This window comes from Carcharodon carcharias, chromosome 7, assembly GCF_017639515.1.
Source record: "Carcharodon carcharias isolate sCarCar2 chromosome 7, sCarCar2.pri, whole genome shotgun sequence".
Lineage (NCBI taxonomy): Eukaryota > Metazoa > Chordata > Chondrichthyes > Lamniformes > Lamnidae > Carcharodon > Carcharodon carcharias.
This window is the reverse complement of record NC_054473.1, coordinates 26,379,704-26,400,479: the sequence shown is the minus strand read 5'-3', so window position 1 is coordinate 26,400,479 and position 20,776 is coordinate 26,379,704. Positions and strand designations below refer to the sequence as shown.

Here is a 20,776-nt window from a genome sequence, read left to right as displayed (position 1 = left end):
CTTGTACTCCCTTGAGTATAGAAGATCAACGGATGATCTAATTGAGCTGTTAAAGAAGATTAACGGATTTGATAGCGTAGATGGAAGCTACATCCTCCAGTGGGGAAGTACAGAACAAAGGCTATGGCGGCTCAGTCGCTGAAATGGATAATTTTTTTTTGTTACGCAAACTATTAAGGGTTAAAGAACCAACGTGGATGAACTTAAAATTACAGGCCAAGACACAATGGACAGAATTTTGCCCTTGATGGGCAGGTGGGCCCCACTGGCTCAGCGGCGGGCGGGCAGCAGAACACTGCCGCCAAAACAGGCCATGCCGCCATTTAAGTTGGGGGGGGGGGGGGGCAAATAAGGCCCACCCAGCGGGCTGCCCGATGGGAAGCTCATGTGCGGGGGAGGAGGGGATTCCCCAACTGTCAGAGTGCGCTCTTTCACACATGCACGCGAAAGAGCACACATCTCCCTGACGCAAAGTGCTGCCTCAGGGAGATTGCTGAAAGCCTGACAAACATAAAAAAAACAATAAAAAATTCATTAATATGTCCCCCTCATGTGAAAATGTCACGAGATGGGACATGTTAATGAAATAAACAAAAACTTTATTACACGTTTTTAAAACCGCTATCAAATCTCATCCCAACACTGAATGAGGTTTGTAAAAAAAAATCACCTACCCACCTGCCCGTTGGGCCCGTGCGCCAAGCCGAAGTTCGCATGGGCCCCTAAAAATTATCAATGATTGGCACGTTAACGGCCTTCACGAGGCCTTTAATTAATGGCGGGCGCGCATCATGCTGCAGAGTGCGTGCGCCGACCGAAATATCGCAATGCCGCACGCTGACATCGAGACGCTCGCATGACATTTTAAGCGCTGGTGTGTGGCCAGCCAGAAGATTCTGCCTGATATAATTGAATGGCAAAACATATTTGAGGGGCGAAATGGCCTACTCTTGTTCCTATTTGGTACCCCAATCCCAAATAAGTAGGATAGGACTAGGTGGAAAATAAAGTTACACTCTAAATCATGCGTTTGGACACTCTATGTCCAATATATACCTCTTGCTGTAAATAACATGTCCACTCTCATTAACCAGGCCCACTATTTTCTGAAAAATTGTGAATAGATTTGGACTCCTTTCATTCCCCCAGGAGCTTGTTTAGGATACCTTAGACTCACTTAAATTATAAAAGAAATAATTTTAACCCAATCATCTAGGCAATTTATATCTTGCCCAATTTTACTCTCTATTGAAGTAAAAGGAGAATAAAATTGAATAGGGTGCACAATGTGCATCCCACTCAAACCTGCCATTTCCTATTGGGTGGGTGAGGTTAAAATTACCCTCATACACTCTTTGGTCAGTAAGAAATTTTATCTCATCAGCTTGCTCCAGATACAAACCCAGCTACCACAGCTGGCAAGATAATACTGTCTCCCATCCCCCCGTCTTGCTGAAGTTAGGTTTATTGGATTGATTGGAACAGGTGAAGCTTTTATAAACAATGACAGGAAAAAATTCTGATATGCATACATTAGGGTAATGCAATGATAAATTTGTGAAATGGAAAAACAAATGGACACAAAGAAAATATTTGCATTTATAGAGCACATTTCCCAGTAACACAAACACCCAAAAGTGTCTCACTGCCGATTCATTATTTTTGAAATCACTGTTGCTTGGTAGGGAAACATGCACAGCCTGATCCCACAAACAATGAGATTTTTTAAAAAACCTGATTTGAAGGTCTTCAGTTAGGGATAAATGTTAACCGAGGCAAATGAACCAGTGTTCTATTTCGAATACTGCCTTGGGATCTTTTACGGGTACTTAAATAAGCAAATCATCATTTCTGAAAGGTGGTTTTTCCAACAAAGCAGCACTCCGACATTACAACAATGGAGAGTCAGTCAAGGTAATGTGTCCAAGCCCATGATCTTTCAGCTAAAGAAGATTGCTACTATTGAGTCAAATTGACACTTGTTTATCAGTAAAGATGACAATTTAATTGGTACTTAATTAGGTTTAATTTATGGCATTGTCCTACAAGATCTTTACAGTTTTTAGGGTTATGTTACCCACTGAAAATGCATCTGATCTTTCTTACCAGATATTGGGCTTGGCTCAGTGCTAGTGCTCTTACCTCCAAGTCAGATGGTTGTGAGCTCAAGCATTACTCCTGAAATTTCGATACATAACCTGCAGTGACACTGTAGCACATAAAGTGTAGACGCAATGGTTCGAATGGCACAATTCAAAAATATGCAGAGGATTTAGCTTGTTTTTTTCACTAATGTTTATCCCTCCGCCAATATTATTAAAAACAGACTATTTAGTCATTTATTCCACAGTTGCTTGGGGGAGCTGGCTGTGCACAAATTGGCTGCTGCATTTTCCTGTAATACCACAATAATCACACAAAAATTGGCTGTGAAGTGTTGTGGGATGTTATGAGTACATAAGAGGCACCATATCAATGCAACTTTGTTTTTTCTCAAAATATCTGAACAAAAACACTAGGCTGTCTGCAACAAACAGCATTATTATGTTACTTAGTACTCCTAAACGGCAGATACATTACTTTTCAGACATCAGATTGCTTGCAATGTGGCATTAATATGCTACAAGAGACAACCAGCTCTTGGGAGCTTTTAAGTGGATTTCAAAAGGCATCATTATTAATGCCTTAACAAAAATTTGAGTACGTTTCCACAAATACTGCACCATTTACAATGAATTCAGATGACAGTAAATACATTGAACCCTCTGAAAAAGTCAAAACAAATCTAGAGAATTGAAGGCCAGATAATATAATACCAGCAATGACCTGAACTCTGGTTTGACATTCAGTCCGCATTGCTTTACATCTAACTCACTGACCCATCACAAATCCAAATGTTCTTCTTGGTTGCTTTCCAATAATAGTTATAATATCTTGAAGGCTGTGAATAGTAACCAGTCCTGGCCTCATCAAAAATACCACTGAAGCTGCTGGTGTGCATCAAGTACATAAAAAGTTTGAAACAATTAATGCATTAAAAATTGAATTACTAACTGAAGCAAGAAGGGCTAAATCATTGAACATGCAATAGTTTATATAGACTTACAGAATAATCAAAATTACTGGACATGGGGAGGCTACTCAGCCTTTGTATCCCCAATCCAATCCTGTTTCCCATTTTTTTTTTTTCACACTGGTCAATTGTGCGTTATGTACACTAAATTTGCAGTGGAAGGTGAGGGAATGGCACAGATATTGAATAAGCACTGTACCACAGTTTTCAGAAGAGGCAAACTTTTTCTTAAATAAGAAAAACAGTACTAAAGAACCTACCAAAACTTCGAGTAGACAAATCATTAGGGTCACATCCACCATGTGTGTCCATGGAACCAAAGTGAGGTTGGAGAGTAAATAGTGCACATTTCCAGGTCAACTTTTCAAAGTTCTGTGGTAGGGAAACTGTACCAGAAGATTGGAGGAGGGGAGTGGGGGTGCAATAAATATCACTCCACTTTTTAAAAAAGACATCAGGATGACCCAGAACATTATGGATCAGGTAAACTTACTTCAGTTGTTGGTAAATTATTAGAGACTATAATATTCGATTAAATTATGTCAATGTCAAATTCTTTGAATAAATAAGAGGATCGATAAAGGAAATGTCTTAGATTTGGTTTACAAGGATTTTCATAAAGAATTTGATAAGGTGCCACAGGAAATTTCAGCAAATATAATGGCACATGTAATTAAGAGGATTTAAAAGACCACAAACAGAGATATTGTTTAAGAGTAGAAAGTTTAAAGAGTGCTAAATGTGGCGAGTGGTGTTTCAAGGGGTCAGTATTGGGATGCTCATTCATTATAAATGCATATATAAATGATTTGGACTAAAGAATTGAGAGGGAAATATCAAAATATGCCAAGGATTGAGGGACATGGTAAATTGGTGAGGAGGACTGAAAGCCTGTAGAACCTAAACTAGCAAACAGGCAGGTGGTTGGAAGATGCTATTTAAAAACAGTAAAATGTGAACTGAGTAGTGGAGAAGGGGGATTTTGATGTACAAAAAATGGTCGTTAACAGGTGGCAATACAAGTAGATATGGCCATAAATGAGCAAAATACAAAAACAAGATGATAATGTTGAACACATACAAAAACTTAGATCGGTTGCAGTTGGAGAAGCATGTGCAGTTCTGAACACCCCATTATAGGGATGTTGTAGAAGCAATGGAGATGGTGCAGCCTTAATTCAGTAGGATAATATTCATGAATTGGGATTACAGACATAAAAAAGAGAAATTAGTTCCCTTCCAGTAGAGTAGAAAAGCTTAATTAATGACCAGGTCATTATATTCAAGTACATGAAGGGTAAGGCTAAAAGTAAATTATGATAAATGGTTTCACTTACCAATGAGATGGTAACAAAAGGCTACAAACTCATGGACAAACTGAAAGGTGAAAAAAGTTTGGCTGGATTTTGATGTATTATTAACAGCAAGGCTGTCATTTACAGGGTAAAATTAGCAGCAACCTCCAGTGCTTGCACATGTGCAATGTCCAAGTTGCTGTCAGTGATAACCTGCTCCTCCACAGGCTGCACTGTTGCAGTCTTTGTCAATGGAATCTGTACAAACATCACTATCATGGCGTTAACTGGGGACAATTACCCATTATTCTTGCATTTGAAACAGATAAAAAAGTTAGTTACTCCTGAACATACAAGTCCTGAGCTCTTAACAACGTAATAAAGGATAATTACTGATTGTTCTTTAGCCCGGAAAACTAATTTTATAAGGATGGAGTCACATTCCCATAAAAGAAAATTAATATTGCAAGATTTTTTAAATATTATTTTTTAGCTTTACTGTTTTTCTCTTTTATGACTCTCCCTAAATTCCATGTGTATATCAAAACCTTTATTTCACTTCCTATACAATAATTTAAATGTTATTTCTATTTCCTGTATTTAATTTTGCTTCTTGTTTTACAATCCGTGTTGCTCAGTGAGGATTTTTTAATCTGATTGTTTGTAGAATATCCCAGCTCCTTCTGATCATGGATTCCACAGATCCCATGTAGCAGGCGTTCCACGGGATCAGATGTTGGTATCAGAAAAGGTCACTGACAAACCTGCTAAACCATAACTGTATACCGAGGTGAATGGTAAAAGCTATTTGTTTGCCACTCACAGCAAAACCCAGGCAATATCCTTACATTGAATGCTTACAAGCTCCCATATACTGTTGTTGAAGCAGAACTTTTCAGTTCTTTTTAAAGAGAAAATTAAAATTCCCACAGCTTATAACAAGCATGCTAGTGTCAACACAATTTGCCCCAAGCATGAAAGCCGGTATAACCTGATAGCCAAGATCTTGAAGCAGGCTAACAAGAGATTTACCTGCACTTAAATGCACAAGGGAATCTTTATTTTCCACCTCTCAATTTGCCAGCTAAATAGTTAGCGTCATTGTGTAAGCCTTGTGTACCCAGATTCCACGTTCTCTACAAGCCATGGAACCATTCAAGAGGTGGTCAGGCTGTGGCAGGGGCAGAAGGAGGGAGATTAAATGGGTCAAGTCCTCTTTCATAGCTTTGTCACTCATAACTGAAAAACATTGCAGCGTATCCCTTTTAAAATGATACAGGTTACCATGAATGCGATTAAATAAAGAATTGCAAACAGAGCAAACAGATGCTTGAACTTCACAAAATAATAGGCACAGTTAATACAATGCCTCTGTAATTGATGCTGAGGGTAATAGCCCAATGTAGGCAACTGTTGGGATAAGTGAGGATGGTATAAGTGATGGGAACAACACTTGAAATTGAGCAATACGGAATGATGTGGGGACTAAGGAGGAGAATAGAATTGGACAAGGTGGCTCAAGTGGAGAAACGCAGGCAGAAAGGTAATGGGCTAAATTTTGTGCATTGCTTTCTATATTTCTATATACAATAGTTGAAACTACATAAATACAATTCTGCTTTGTACATCATTTTCTGAATGAAAGGTGCAAGTTTTGAGCAGAAAGATTCCACAATCAGTAACAAGGCGAATTAAGTATTTTAACGGCTTTGGTCAAAGAGAGAGAATATTGCCATAACAGCAGGATGCATCCTATTATTCTTTGAATAGTGCTGCAATATCTGTTAACATCCATCTGAGCATACAGGTGACACCACAGTTTAATGTCTCATGCAAAGAGTCATCTCCAACAATACAGCACCCCTTCCCCACCACCCAGTGCTGAAGTGTCTTCCCAGGTAACAAACTCAAGTCCTGAACTGGGACTTGTACCTGCAGCCTTCTGGCTCAAGAAACAGAAGTGCTGAGCAAATGAGTCATGCTGACATTCAGTGAGCTAATGCAGGCAAATGATTTATTTCCCTGCTTTACTCTTCAGCTAGGCATCCCTATTATATCCAAATCTACATACAGACAGCTAATCAGGTGTTTGTTGTATGCATTGATCTTTCTCGTTACTTGGCAGTACGTAACTTAAGTATTGCTGAAAAAAAAAGACATGCTGTTGAAGCTTTTTGTCATGCACTCAGGATTAGCAAGAGTGCCAAATCTCAAAGGAAACAGCAATTTATACTGCATGACAAGAGGGTGCTGATTGGTTGGCAACTGGACTCTGATTGGTAGAAGTGTTGTAATGGAGAATGGACCAGGGAACAGTTAACTGCCAAGCTTTTGTTTAAATTCAAACCAGGCAGGTCGACCCTGATTGGTCAATGCACTGCCATGGGGAATGAACCAGGGAATAGCAGGCCCCTAGTTTTTGTTTATTTGAAAAAGGCATAATGTTCTTTCTATTTGCACAGGACAGGGCCCTGTGCATGAATATACGCAGCTTCTTGCACACGTAAGTGAGCCACACTGTGACCCTGACTGATAATATTAAATTGGTTGTTAGTGTAATTCTTAGCACAATCAGGATTGTTTAGTAAGTGTTGTCCAATCACAGAATCACATCTAATGTTGGACACTTATGTTCTGAGTTTTGCAAGCAAGGGCTATTCACTATGGTCAGTACTTTGCCTGTTATGGACAGCTGAAGGGACGTGTTGTTTGATACAATCCACCAGTCGTTGGGATGTACAGCCTACATACCTAGTATCACACCAGCACTGAAATTCATATACCACATTATTAACTTGTGTGGTAGGCAGAATGTTATTTTGGCTCGATGGCAGCATCCTGTTAGCCCTTGCAGTAACTGATATACAAGATTCAAAACATTTTGCAGTGCTTAAATGGGGTCACTTCAAACATCATTATTTTTACACACAGAATCTCTGATTTCAGATTCACTTTGAATGCTGATAATTGCTTGGACATTGTAATCAAAAAAATCACTGAACATTTTAAGCAGAATTCTTGTTGACACCGACTCTATTATGTAAGGGGCAGTAAACAAACAATCAAATACTTTGAACTCATCAGTAAAGTTAGATAGTAGCTCACTAACACACCTGAAGACAGGAAAATGTAACTCACAGTTTTAGCTCATTATTGAAATACAGAATGAAACTTTAGAGTGAGGATGTCTAAAAGACTTAAGAGCTAGCTTAAAAACTCAGTCCCTTACTCCCCCTACCAATTCATCATCAGGACAGCAGAAACTTCACAGAAACCAACCACTGCTCAGCTGCAGAGTCTCATGAGGAGAGTGAATGAAATTGTTTCCTCATCTCTCTACTGATCTGAGTAATCTATCAACAAGGACAATTGTTACTGGGCTTCAAGACCATTTTGCTCTAACTGCCCAATGCTTCAAATGTGCAGCTCTCCATAGGACTGTTAGAAATGGGTTAATGTTGATTTATTTTATATCAATTTCTGGCTTTTTCCTGCTAAGTGAATATCTGTTGACGGTTGGAAATGTCTATTTCAGAGTTGTTTCCAGTGAAGTCAAACGCAAGAACAGGGACATGTAGCTGACAATGGCTCAGCAGAGGCAAAAACAGATTTGCTTTGTTGGATAGTTGCACCAACTGCCATAGGAAGTGCAGCTGTGAAATAGTTGACAGATTAATGGCGTCCTCCATTTGAGAAATTGTAGCCAGGATTGACAATCCTCGATGGTCATTTATCAGGAATAAGATCAAGGGTAATTAAAATATCTGTAACTATATCAGTTGAATCATTTGATTGGCAACTCAGACAAGATAAAGCCTTATTAAGGTGCATGGGAGGCCTTGCTAAAACTGAAATTCATTAAGTGAATAATGGGATGATGTAATTCTTTGATAACATATTAATCCACAGTAGAGTAAAATGTATAAGGTGTTAGAACAGATTTTTCAGAATTGAACAAGGCCTGATGAGCCATTAATCCTTCAAGTTCAAGGACTGTAATGTGTGAATTCCCCAACGACTTGTACACAAGTGTGTTAAGTCCATGTGTCATTATTATTAACAGTGATCACTGTATGCTTAATTCCTTTGAAAGTCAACAAATGCCTTTGAATCTTGTTGATTTATAAGAACGAACATCCATTCCCCAAAACCTCCTTTTTGTCAGCGATGATAACAGACGCGCTCAATCTGAATTCAAAATGAAGACATTTTCTTAAACCAAAATAGTTTAGATTCACTGCTTTTACCTACTGGATTATGGAAGTTCATTTGGGTCTAGATACAATTTTACAAGTTCAAAGAATGCAAACTTTCTAACTGCTATCCTTGTAATGAAGCGTATTAATGAATTCTGCCACAAAGTTGTACTGTTAGAATTCTATGGACAGAATTTTGCCCTTGATAGGTGGGCAGACCCGACTGACTCAGCAGCGGCAGGTGGGCAGTCAATCGCCGCCGCCAAAGCAGGCCCCGCCGCCATTTTAAGTGGGCGGGCCAATTAAGGCCCGCCCAGCGTGTCACCCAATGGGAAGTGCTATGCGCTTCCTGTGCAGACTTGGTTGAGGGGTGGGGTGGTGGAATTCCCCGACTGCCAGTGCGTTCTTTCGCACATGCATGCAAAAGGGCGCACAACTCCCTGAGGGAAAGTGCTGCCTCAGGGAGTTCACTGAAACTCTGTGAAACTCTAAAGATAGAAAAATTTAAAAATTAACATGTCCCCCTCATGTGAAAATGTCACACAAGATGGGACATGTTAGTGAAGAACACAAACACTCTATTAAAAGTTTTACACCCAATATCAAACCTCATCCCGCCACTAGATGAGGTTTGTAAATAAAATTACTTACTCGCCTGCCTGTTGGGCCTGTGCGCCGACCCGAAGTTCACACGGGCCCTTCAAAATCTTGGTCGATTGGAGAGTTAATAGCCTTAACAAGGCCCTTAATTAATGGCGTGCGCGTGTCCCACTTCATTATAGCATGCCCGCCAGCCGAAATATCGCAACGTTGCGCTTTGACGTCGGGACGCTCACACGACATTTTAAGTGCTGGCGTGTGGACTCCACCACCCGCACGCCAGCCAGAAGATTCTGCCCTATGTCTGACAAAAGACAGGCAACAGGTTTCACTGATTTTGCATTAGGGAATATTGACAACCAATCTAAAACAAATTTCTTCAACAGGTTGTCTGTTGTGCCACAATGGATCCTTAATAATTTTAATTCTAAATTTAATCTGAGAATGAATAAATATTATTAGGAAAATATCAAGTGTGTTTTGATTGATTAAGTTATGGCTCCCTGGGATTTAAACAAAACTACCAGGTTTTTGGACAACATCATATTGGTAACAATAGCTTGCTGTGTTTTCTATTTCCTGTGCAGTATATAACATTAGGAGCCCTAGAATATACTCAGGGACAAAGAACTCTCCTGTGCAAGGGCAATCTGTACTTTCACTATGTATGCTATTCTGTCAAACACTTGGGAATCCCAGGCCTATTGCTTAATTAATCTTTTGAGGATTACAATTAAAGTTGCTAGCCCGTGCATAAAGTGTTTAATTTGAAAGTGTTATATTACTTATAAGAACATTGTGACCTGGATCCAGAGGTTTCACATTTTATAGATACAGTAGGTGGAATGTAGCTATAATGGAATATAATATAATATATTATAATGGAATATTTTAAAGTCATTTTCTGTGAATAAATTGGGTGATCTTGATATTTCATTCTTCTGGTACAGAAATACCAAACAAATATAATTTTTCATGATGAAAGTTTAAGATTTATCTCCTTGCAAGTCAGCTAAGGCTAAGTGATGTGTTGAGATCAATAACCTTTTGTGAGTTAACAGAGATCCTGTCCAATACTATTTTGACAAGATACTAATCTGTTTTATAAATACATATGCTTGAAACTCGCCGCATTTTTCCTCATCACCTCATCTTTTTAATGTATTTGGCATATCCTCACATGATGGAAACAAATGTTCATTAACAAAAGTTGGTGCTCATCAAAATATTTAGAAATTGCTGTACTGGATTACTCGCATGCATCTACATATAATTAAAAGCTGACGACTGACCGCTTTGGAATCAATCAAATGACTAAGAGAATTTTGCATCAGTTGTCATGAATCATGATCGTATTATGGTATATAAATCAAACTTAGAAAGCAATTGTTCAAACACATTCTTCATTTCCTGCCTCTCCACCAAAGTAGCAAATTACCTATGTAAACAAAAAATCTAAATCGTTGAATCTATATATTCAGAAATGCATACTTTTGGATAAAAATATAATCACTTGCGACAAATTAACTAAGGAAGAGCTTCTGGCAAGAAAAGATTTATGAGATCCAAGAACTACCCAACTGGATGTAAAGGGCACAGAGGATGAACAATAAATGTTGGTCCTGTCAGCGACACTCACATCCCATGAACTAATAAAACAAAAAGCAATCCACCACAGGAACATAGGAACATAAGTAGGCCATTTAGCCCCTTAAGCCTGTTTCTCAATTCAATGAGATTACAGTTGATTTTGACCTCACTTCATACACCCACCTTAGGTCATATCCCTTAATACTTTTTGTTCACAAAAATCTATCAATCTCTGATTTAAAATTAACTATTGATCCAGTATCTACTGTCACCTTCGACCACACTTTCTGCATAGAAGTGTTTCCTGAAAGATCTGGCTTTTTAGACCATGTCCCCTCGTCCTCAACTCTCCAACCAGTGGAAATGCTTGCTACCTACCCTATCTGTTTCCCTTAATATCTTGAGAACTCAATCAAATCATCCTTTAGTCTTGTAAATTCAGAGGATTCCACCATAGTTTGTCTAATCACTCCTTATAATTTAACCCATGGAGTCCAGGGTACCATTCTGGTAAATCTATGTTGCACTCCTTCGATGGTCATTATATCCTTCCTAAGGTATGGTGCACAAAATCGCTCAGTTAAACCCAGATATGGGCTTTGTACAGCTGAAGAATGACTTGTATTCTAGTCTTCGAGATAGAAATGTCAGCATTGCATTAGCCTTTTTGAATATGTTTGGTGTCAGTTCATGATATTTTAATGATCCACATACCTTAACACCCAACTCACCAACCCACATAATCCTTTATGCTGAAAAAGGAGAGTAACTTATCCTCGGATCACAGAAAACAATCAAAAATTTTGTCAAAAAAGACAAAAGCAGAATTAGCAGCATGGAAATCCTGAACTTCAGTGATCAGAACGTGACTCCCTTCCTAACACTGTGGGTGGACCTACACCACATGGACTGCAGTGGTTCAAGGCAGCAGCTCACCATTACCTTCTCAAGGGCAACTAGGGATGCCGCAATAAATGCTGGCCCTGCCAGCAAAGCCCACATCCCATGAATGAATAAAAAATAAAAGAAGCTCATGGGAGGTTGTAGGATGGAATCTTGTGGAGGAAACCGGGGTCTCAGCCACTGACTGGAGAGCTGGTGAGAGCCCCCCATTGCCTCTTTTCAGGTAGGCCTGCCACATGTTGTTCAATTTGACAGGCCAGTGGTGAGCAGAAGTACTGCCTGCTGAGAGCAGAGGCCAGAGTAGCAATGGCTGCTGCTGTTACCACAGCCACCTATGGCCTAATATGTTGCTGGATCCCAGGGCAGAGATTAGTGATGGTGGGAGGGTTGCAGGGGAGCAGAGTGGTGGGGGGGGGGGGGGGGGGGGGGGGGGGGGGGGGTAAGTCGGCATCAAGGGCAGGAGGTGGTTCTCAGCAGGATACCCCTTCTAATGCCATGTCCCTTGATCAGGTCTTTGAATATGCTTTTGGAAAGCCAAATCTGTAACCATTGCTTGCAGTAAGTCAAAATGTATGAACTTGGATAGGTGACAACATCTCCAACTAGCTACAGGAAAACAGTTTTTGACAGCTTTTGACAATTTTAAATCCAATCTCTTCTAAATTTCTAATCTGACAATACAGAGCTCTAACTGTCACCGAAAAAGCCAATGGCAAAATTGAACTGACATGTCAGCACTACTATAAACAACAGTATAAACAGTGGGTTAACACCAGCAAAGGTGGGATAAAGCCCTTAAGTGCTCATTAATTGTCCTTTGTTAACTTTAAGTGGGCCTTCCCACTAAGGACTTTATCAAGGTGGAAGAGTGATCTCCACCCACCACCCTCCACCTGATTAAATGGCTCCCACCGTCAAACTTGCCAAGAGGGTGGAACCTTGCACCCTCCCATCATCTCTCCCTCCTGCATTTTAAATACAACACTCACACTAGCTCAACGCCAATGCCTTTTGGACATTCAGGCAATGAGAAAGCATATCTGACTCCAACTAGTGCCTTATGGTTCTAAATGGGAGATACCACCTATTAGAATTGGTTAACTGTTGCCAGATCTAGAGCAACTGTTTCAAACAAAGATTTGAATTACCTTTTAGCCAGTGGGCAGGATATACAACAGTTTACCCACGGTTTTTATTTTAAATCAGGATTTAGCATAAGCTAGAATACAAGGATATCTGGTTAATCTGAGCAAATTATCAAGTCAGGCATCATTGGTCTACACTGAAGTAAGGCAAATATCAGAGTAAAATTATATCTATGATGAAGGGCAAGTGAAGGTTCAATCAAAGACATATCACAAAACAAAATTTCCAAACAGAATACTACATAAATATTGTCAGTGCTGTTTCCCTAAAAGCACACCGGTACGCTATTTTAAAAAAAGCTTTCTGATGTAAATACTTATGAGGCCTGACAATAAGAGGAGAAGAATTATGGACAGGGTTCATAATGAGGTTATGTCGACAAGAACATGAAAGGTCACCTTACCAAACTTGCAGTTCAAACTTCCGAATTTACATGTATTTTTTTTAAATTGGGTTTAAGGAAATTGCAAATCTGAAAATTAAAAAGAAAAAGAAGCCACAATCTTTCTTCCAACAAGGAGAAAAAGATTCAAGTTCATGAAGAATCCTTAAACTTCAACTATGGTTCTGTCACCATTGCTTGGAATAAGTCAGCATATCATGAACTTGGATATGTGGCAACATCTCCTGCTAGCTACAGGAAAAACACAGCTTTTGACAACTCTAAGTCCAACCTCTTCGAAATTTCCATCTGACAATAACAGAGAACCCTAACTGTCACCAAATAAGACAATCCGGTGACAAAATTGAACTGACATGCCATCACTGTTCAAATCAAGAATTGAGCCAGCATAAATTCTGACCTTATCTGCACTCCAAACCAAATTAATGCAGTTTTCTTTCTTCCACCAACACTTCAAAAACATTTTCACAATAAACGGCAAAGTGCTTTTTGGCATTCTTAACTACAAATAGTTCTCTCTACAATATTAAGAGTAAAACAGCACACTAAAACATCTCCCTGTTGGCTTCATTACTCAGAGACAGCACTTAGACTGATGAACAGCAGGGAGAAAATTACTGTATTCACAACTACTAGCTTGGAGAAGCAAAGTTACATTTCAGAATCCAAAAAGATTGTTAAAATTCCAATAGACTCCTAACAAATTCACATTAGGCCCAATATTTTTCAAGAGGTTCAAAATCTCTGTATATCCCACAAGAAATATCTAGCTGTTTCCAAAAATGGTAAAAACAGATCAATATATGGTCCATAAAGGACAAATATAGGCAATTTAACCACACAAAAATTGGAGGCAGTAGTTCAACTTTAAGCTTGGTTAGGCTGCACTTTATTGAAAAAAAAAAATCAAAATGTTTTAAAAAGCCACAAGGTTCAAATTGATCAATAAAAATGAGAATCAGATGGGTTCTATAATGGGCACATGATCCACTCTGCCAGTTTACCACTTAAGGTAGAGATTATCGCCAATGAGATCCTATCAACAACATAATTATTCTGTTGCAAAACTGCATCCTTTTGGAATCAGTCCTGGTGCCCTGCTGAAACTGTATGGCAGCAGTCAGCTTCTACAGGAGATAAAATTAGTGGGCAAGGATTGATTGATTCAATCATTGATTCTAACACCCTGCTGTAGTAATTCTTGCTAAAAGTCTAGCTCCTGAGCCTCATCAAGCCATGCCTATGTAAGCTGACCTAAAAAAACACAAAGTTCAGGAAATACTGGATGAACAAGTCCTTTTGCAGTTGCTCAATTCAGTCAAATTGGAAGAACAAAAACTTGCCCTTGAAAGTACTGTATTTTGAGCCCTCTTGCCCCTAATCATCAGTGATTGTCAAATGATATAAACCAATCTTACATAGTGGAGAAATGCTTCTACTAATGAATCAGATGCTCAACGGTATTTCGGCCGGTGTTGGGTGATGCACTACAATTTGGCAAACTACTGTCCTGACTTTTGTGAAATTGAGTAATCTGCGAAGATATGAAGTAAATAGGGCCAGATAGAGTCAACAGCAGCAGATGGGGAAGAAACTTTAATTATTGGCAGACCAAGCCTGGAAAATAGGCGAAAGGAATGCAAGTAACCAGAGGGAAGAAACTGGAAAAGACAGTAGAAATAGAAAATTTTACAGATAAGAATGTAAACAGAAAAATCTAACTTGTTTTGATAATAGGATCTTTCATAGCTCAGGAAAACTAAAAAGTGCTTCATAGCCAAATACGTTGTTTTGAAGTGTAGTTGCAGCAGCAAAGTCCTGCAAACAGGAATGATATCAGTGAAGTTGGTAGAGGGATAATAATGCCATTGGACCTACTAATTTCACCTGAGAGGGCAGATGAGTCTCAAGTTAATGTCTGTCAGAGGTGCCATTTGTCAGCAAAGGAAGTTAAACAATCTAAATCAAGAAACAAAACCCATGGAATATTCAATATCTTCTCCACTCTCATGATTTTAATCTGGAAAATTTAACAGGAATTTCCAATTTTCATCATTAAAATATCTGAGGAACAGTAATTGACAAGAACTGAAAATGATTAACTAGATCTTATGACAATTTCAAAACATTAAAATGATAGACTAAAGCAGCATTTTACCCCTCTCCAAACTTTTATTGAGTATTTATAGGAATCCCACATTTTCTAAAAGACTCTCTGTCCTAATTTCCAAAAAAAAGGGACAAACAGTGTATAGGACAAACAATGTTATAATAATAGAAGGTACTTTATTTGTAAACAGCCCTTTGGTAAGTGAAACAACACAGCAAAAAATTCATAAAATTCTCATGACACAGTGTTTAGTATTCTGGCCGAAGATCCCCTTAGGATTTACAATCTCAAGTTCCAATTAAAGATGCATTTTCTTTACCTTCAGTGTTGCCTGGGGTAGAGAGTGAAAGTTTGGATTTTAAATGCCTCAAAGTTTCTGATGAAAAACATAATTAAGTCTGTTTTATGTTCCACATTAAAACCAAGTAGTGATTTATCTAATATTTTCTATTTCCCTTTCCTAATTTCTAAGCATGTACTCCCAACTGTAAATGTTGATAACATCATTGGTAAATTCAGACTGTTTCATGCAAATACATACATATGTATCCTACAGCAGAGAACAGTGAACTGCATTCCATTCAGTAAGAAAACTGCAGTGTTTTTTTGTCCATCTATGTTGAAGAACTAAAAATCCATCAAAAGTACATCTTAAAAATTGTAAATGTAATTTAGTCTCTTTGTAATATTTCACCCAGCTTTTGACATTTTATATTCTGCAGATGTCAGAACCACTTAAAATAATGTAATACTTGGCCACTATATTTCTAAGAAGCCAAGGTGAAAATGAAATACTGTCATTTTATTTGTCATTATCTGGCAAAGCACCCACTAATACATGTGATAAAGATTCCTTATGAAGGTATTTGTAGCACATCAAGTTTACATGATAACCTAACATTTAGGGAAAATCCTTGAACTAGTCTTATGTTTGGAGCCTTGTAGAAACAATTGCAGAGTGCTGTGAATTTCAAAAGAATATACAGTATAAATACACAGATGAATCACAATATCAAAATACTTTGCCCAAAATGATCAACCAGTAGTTCCATAATTTTGCCATGTTACCTCAGTGAATGGACTATCAAGATGGCTTTCTTCAACATGTTTAGTAAAAAGATCTACTTTTCCCTCAAGGATAGATCAGCAAAATAGACTGTCTCTGTTTATATAAAATTCTGAAGCTTACTTTTTCCAGGGATGGTGAAATGCACTGTAAAATATAGTGCATAGATTTAACGCCTGCGACCAACAGATTGCAAAAACAAATGAAAACTTCATGTAGATTTTTTTATGTTTCAAAACTCTGGGATACAATTTGGAGTGAATTTATAAAGTTTAAAGTATTCCCTACTATAAGGCTAGATTAATAGTAGTAGAAGGTCATTTCATGTAAAGTTACTGCAGCACTATGAACTTAAGACTAGGTAAATACTTGGAGAAATCAGCTTATCGTCAGGTCAATTTAACTGGAATTTCCAATTTCCTGGAAATTCACCTGTATGGGTCCATGAGGGTCAACCTATGTAACGGATGATCTCTTAAAAGACTACCTTGCGAACATGGTCAAAACAAAATTCTAGGCATTAGCCTTTGAAAAGATTTTCTGCATTTTCATGGTCTTTTCCTCACGAAACTGCTGTGGCTTCTTGATGGTATTCCATTTTAAACTATTTGCTTGATGTTAATGCCAATCTTCAAACTGTAATTAATTGATCTAGGTACTTGTTCAAAAATACAAATGAGGGAAAGTAGCACAAAGATCACATTTTCCTGCAGTCCCCCTTCTTCATACCCGATCTCCCCCCCTAAAAGTGTAAAGAGCCACAAACTGGCAAGGAACAGCTGAGTGCAAAATAACATCGCAGATAGCATGCTCAAACAAACACATATGAATACAGTCAGGTGAAAATTCCAACTACATTAATGTTAAAATTGGTTGAAGAAACTAAACAGTACAATACTATGGACTAGTCATTTTTGGCGCACTGCATTTTCTCTATTGAACCACACATATATAATTGATAACCTTAAAAGCATTTTAATTTTGCTGAAAATTGCATATTAAAATCCATCCGCAAAGTAATTTTTCCAGTCTATTTCCAGTCTATTATTCATTTTGTGATGAAATTAATAGTTAATTGATGTACTAATGAATCAAGCCTATGAAACTTATGGGGACGTTAAGGACGAGATGCCGTTTTCAGGAAGCTAACAGCGAGGCGGTGCACATCACAACTTGTGCTGATTTGCAATTCACGGGGTATCTCTTGCTCACCAAAAGTTGCAGGCCAACTTACACATTAATAACAATGTGCATCATTTACGTGCTCTTCAGTTTCCAACAACATTGTTTTAATCACTGATGAAGTAAGGTCGGTTTTTATGGTCAGATTAATCTCAAGGAAAGTAATATCTATCTTTTTAAGTGTTAAAACAATCAAACATTCACCACACATTACTGCATGTAAAAGTATCAGTTTTGTTCATAATAAAAACGGTGGCGGGGTTGCCATGTTAGTACGAGATGGGATAAGTGTTAGCAAGAAATGGTCTTCGATCAGAAGATGTAAGGTAAGAAATAACAAGAGGAAGACGACACTGGTGGGAGTAGTCTATAGGCCCCCTAACAGTAGCTATGCTGTAGAGCAGAGAATAAATCAGGACATTATGAGGGCATGTAAAAAAGGCAGTACATTAACCAAGGGTGATTTTAATCTTCATGTAGATTGGGAAAATCAAACTGGCAGAGGTAGCCACGAGCAAGAATTCATAGGGCTGGATTTTACCGTCGGCGAGCGGGGGCGGGGCCTGCTCCCCGACACGTAAAATGACACACGGTGACATCAGCGGAACTCCCCACGTCACATTTAAATTTTCAGGAAGGTGGGGGCGCAGCAAAATCAGCTGTGCACCCACCAACCTGTCAATGGTCAATTGAGACCATTGACAGAGCAATTAAAGTAAGTAGTGGACCTGCCCATCCAACCTTAAGGTTGGTTGGCAGGCCAGAAGCCCCAGCATGAACTAGAAAAAGCATGAAACTTCATCCATGGGCGGGATGTAGGGTTTTAAAAATTTTAATAAAGTTTTTTTGGAAACTGTGAACATGTACCAACTCATGTGACATTGTGTGGGTAAACTTGGCAGGTGGAATATAAAATGGGAAAATTTAAGGTTATGCACTTTGGCAGGAAGAATAGAGGAGCTGAATATTATTTAAATGGATAAAGACTGGGATTTAGGGGCCCTCGTGCATGAATCCCAAGAAACTAGCAGACAATTTCAACTGGTAATAGGGAAAGCAAATCGAATGATGCCCTTTATTTCAAAGGGAATGGAATATATAATATGGGAAGTCTTGCTAAAACTATACAAGGCACTAGTTAGACCACACCTAGAACATTGTGAACAGTTTTGGTCCCCTTATCTAAGGAAAGATGCACTGGCATTGGAGACAGACCAGAGAAGGTTCACTAGGTTGATCCTGGGTATGGAGGGATTTTCTTATGAGGAGAGATTGAGTAAGTTGGGCCTGTTCTCATTGCACAGTATTATACAATATTGAAACATATAAGATTCTTAAGTGGCTTGACAGGATAGATGCTGAAAGGTTGTTTCCCCTTGTGGGAGAGTCTAGGACCAGAGGGCATAATCTCAGATTAGGGGTCACCTATTTAAGACAAAGATGAGGAGGAATTTCTTCCCTCAGAGGGTAGTTAATCTGTAGAATTCTTTACTGCAGAGGGCTGTAGAGGCTGGTTCGTTAAATATATTCAAGGCTGACATAGACATGTTTTTAATCAGTAAGGGAACCAAAGGTTATGGGGAAAAGGCTGGAAAGTGGAGTTCAGGATTATCACATCAGCCATAATCTCATTGATTGGCAGAGCAGACTCAATGGGCCGAACGACCTACTTTTGCTCGTACATCTTATGATCTTATTATTGGTTCACAATACAATTGACATTACAAGCCATCTAACAACAGTTACAAAAATGGTGTACTTTAAAAAAGCAACCTTTGGATCGATTAAAAAATGTAAACTAACTTACCTCTAAAATATATTTCTCCAAAGATCTCATATCTTTCAGTGCTTCTGAATCCTGGTGAATGACCACAACCTCTTTTAAAGGGTACTAAAAACAGAAGTTAAATTGAACAAACCTTTAATTTTCGTTGCAAGGTCACATTTATATATTGAAATGTATAGCCAGTAAAGAAAACAAAAAAGCAAGAAACAAGTTTGAAACAGGCCATAAAATCAGTACTCTGAGATAGAAATGGAACAGGGAAAATTAGCACAGGATTGAAAACTTTCAGCATTTCATTCAGCATAACACAACATACCTTTTACTGACAGACTAAAATAACATCAATGTTCTAAATATTGAAACAGCCTCAAGAGTTCTTGAATGTTAAGGTAATCTTTATGCACTTGATTAATGTAGGATAAAAACAAAAAACAAAAAACTGCGGATGCTGGAAATACAAAACAAAAACAGAATTACCTGGAAAAACTCAGCAGGTCTGGCAGCATCGGCGGAGAAGAAAAGAGGTGACGTTTCGAGTCCTCATGACCCTTCGACAGAACTAGTTGAATCCCAGGGAGGGTTGAAATATAAGCTGGTTTAAGGTAGTGGTGGTGGAGGGGTGGTTGGGTGGGGGGAGAGAAGTGGAGGGGGGTGGTGTGGTTGTAGGCAAAAGCAGTGATAGAAGCAGATCATCAAAAGATGTCACAGACAGCAGGACAAAAGAACACATAGGTTTTGAAGTTGGCCAACTTCGACACCTATGTGTACTTTTGTCCTGCTGTCTGTGACATCTTTTGATGATCTGCTTCTATCACTGCTTTTGCCTACAACCACACCACCCCCCTCCACTTCTCTCCCCCAAACACCACCACCTTAAACCAGCTTATATTTCAACCCTCCCTGGGATTCACCTAGTTCTGTTGAAGGGTCATGATGACTCGAAACGTCACCTCTTTTCTTCTCCGCCGATGCTGCCAGACCTGCTGAGTTTTTCCAGGTAATTCTGTTTTTGTTTTGATTAATGTAGGATATGTTTAATTTACTGCCCTTGAACAGCTGGATCACAAATTGATAAATGAAGAATGAACAAAATTATCTTCACATGTCAACCCAAATTGATGGAAAGCCATAATAGCAAACATAATTTGCATGGGTAAAAAAAAATCTTTATTAGTAAGAACTAAAGTATTCTTTTTTACAAATATTACAGACCTAAATTTGATTTCTTTTTAAAAAAATTCTTTGAATTTTCATGCAGGTTCCATACAATTGATATGAAGAAATGAATGGTGTTAAATCCAATACATCAGTTCATTGTGATTACCCTGTTTCTCAAGAACATTGAGTACAGAGAAATAGACTTTATGCTATATAAAGATCTAGGATCAAAAAACAGAGTAGGAGCATTATTGCAAAATACAGATGG

General features: G+C 38.5%; 1 protein-coding gene across 6 annotated transcripts in view; it reads right to left on the bottom strand.

Moving 5' to 3' along the window:
* The window catches only part of iars1 (isoleucyl-tRNA synthetase 1), a 188,795-nt gene that overhangs the window by 51,467 nt on the left and 116,552 nt on the right, over positions 1-20,776 (bottom strand). For all 6 annotated transcript variants that reach the window (XM_041191113.1, XM_041191110.1, XM_041191109.1 and 3 more), the window contains one exon: positions 19,372-19,455. In XM_041191113.1, coding sequence (XP_041047047.1) covers positions 19,372-19,455 — 84 coding nt within the window. The remainder of the gene's footprint in view (positions 1-19,371; positions 19,456-20,776) is intronic.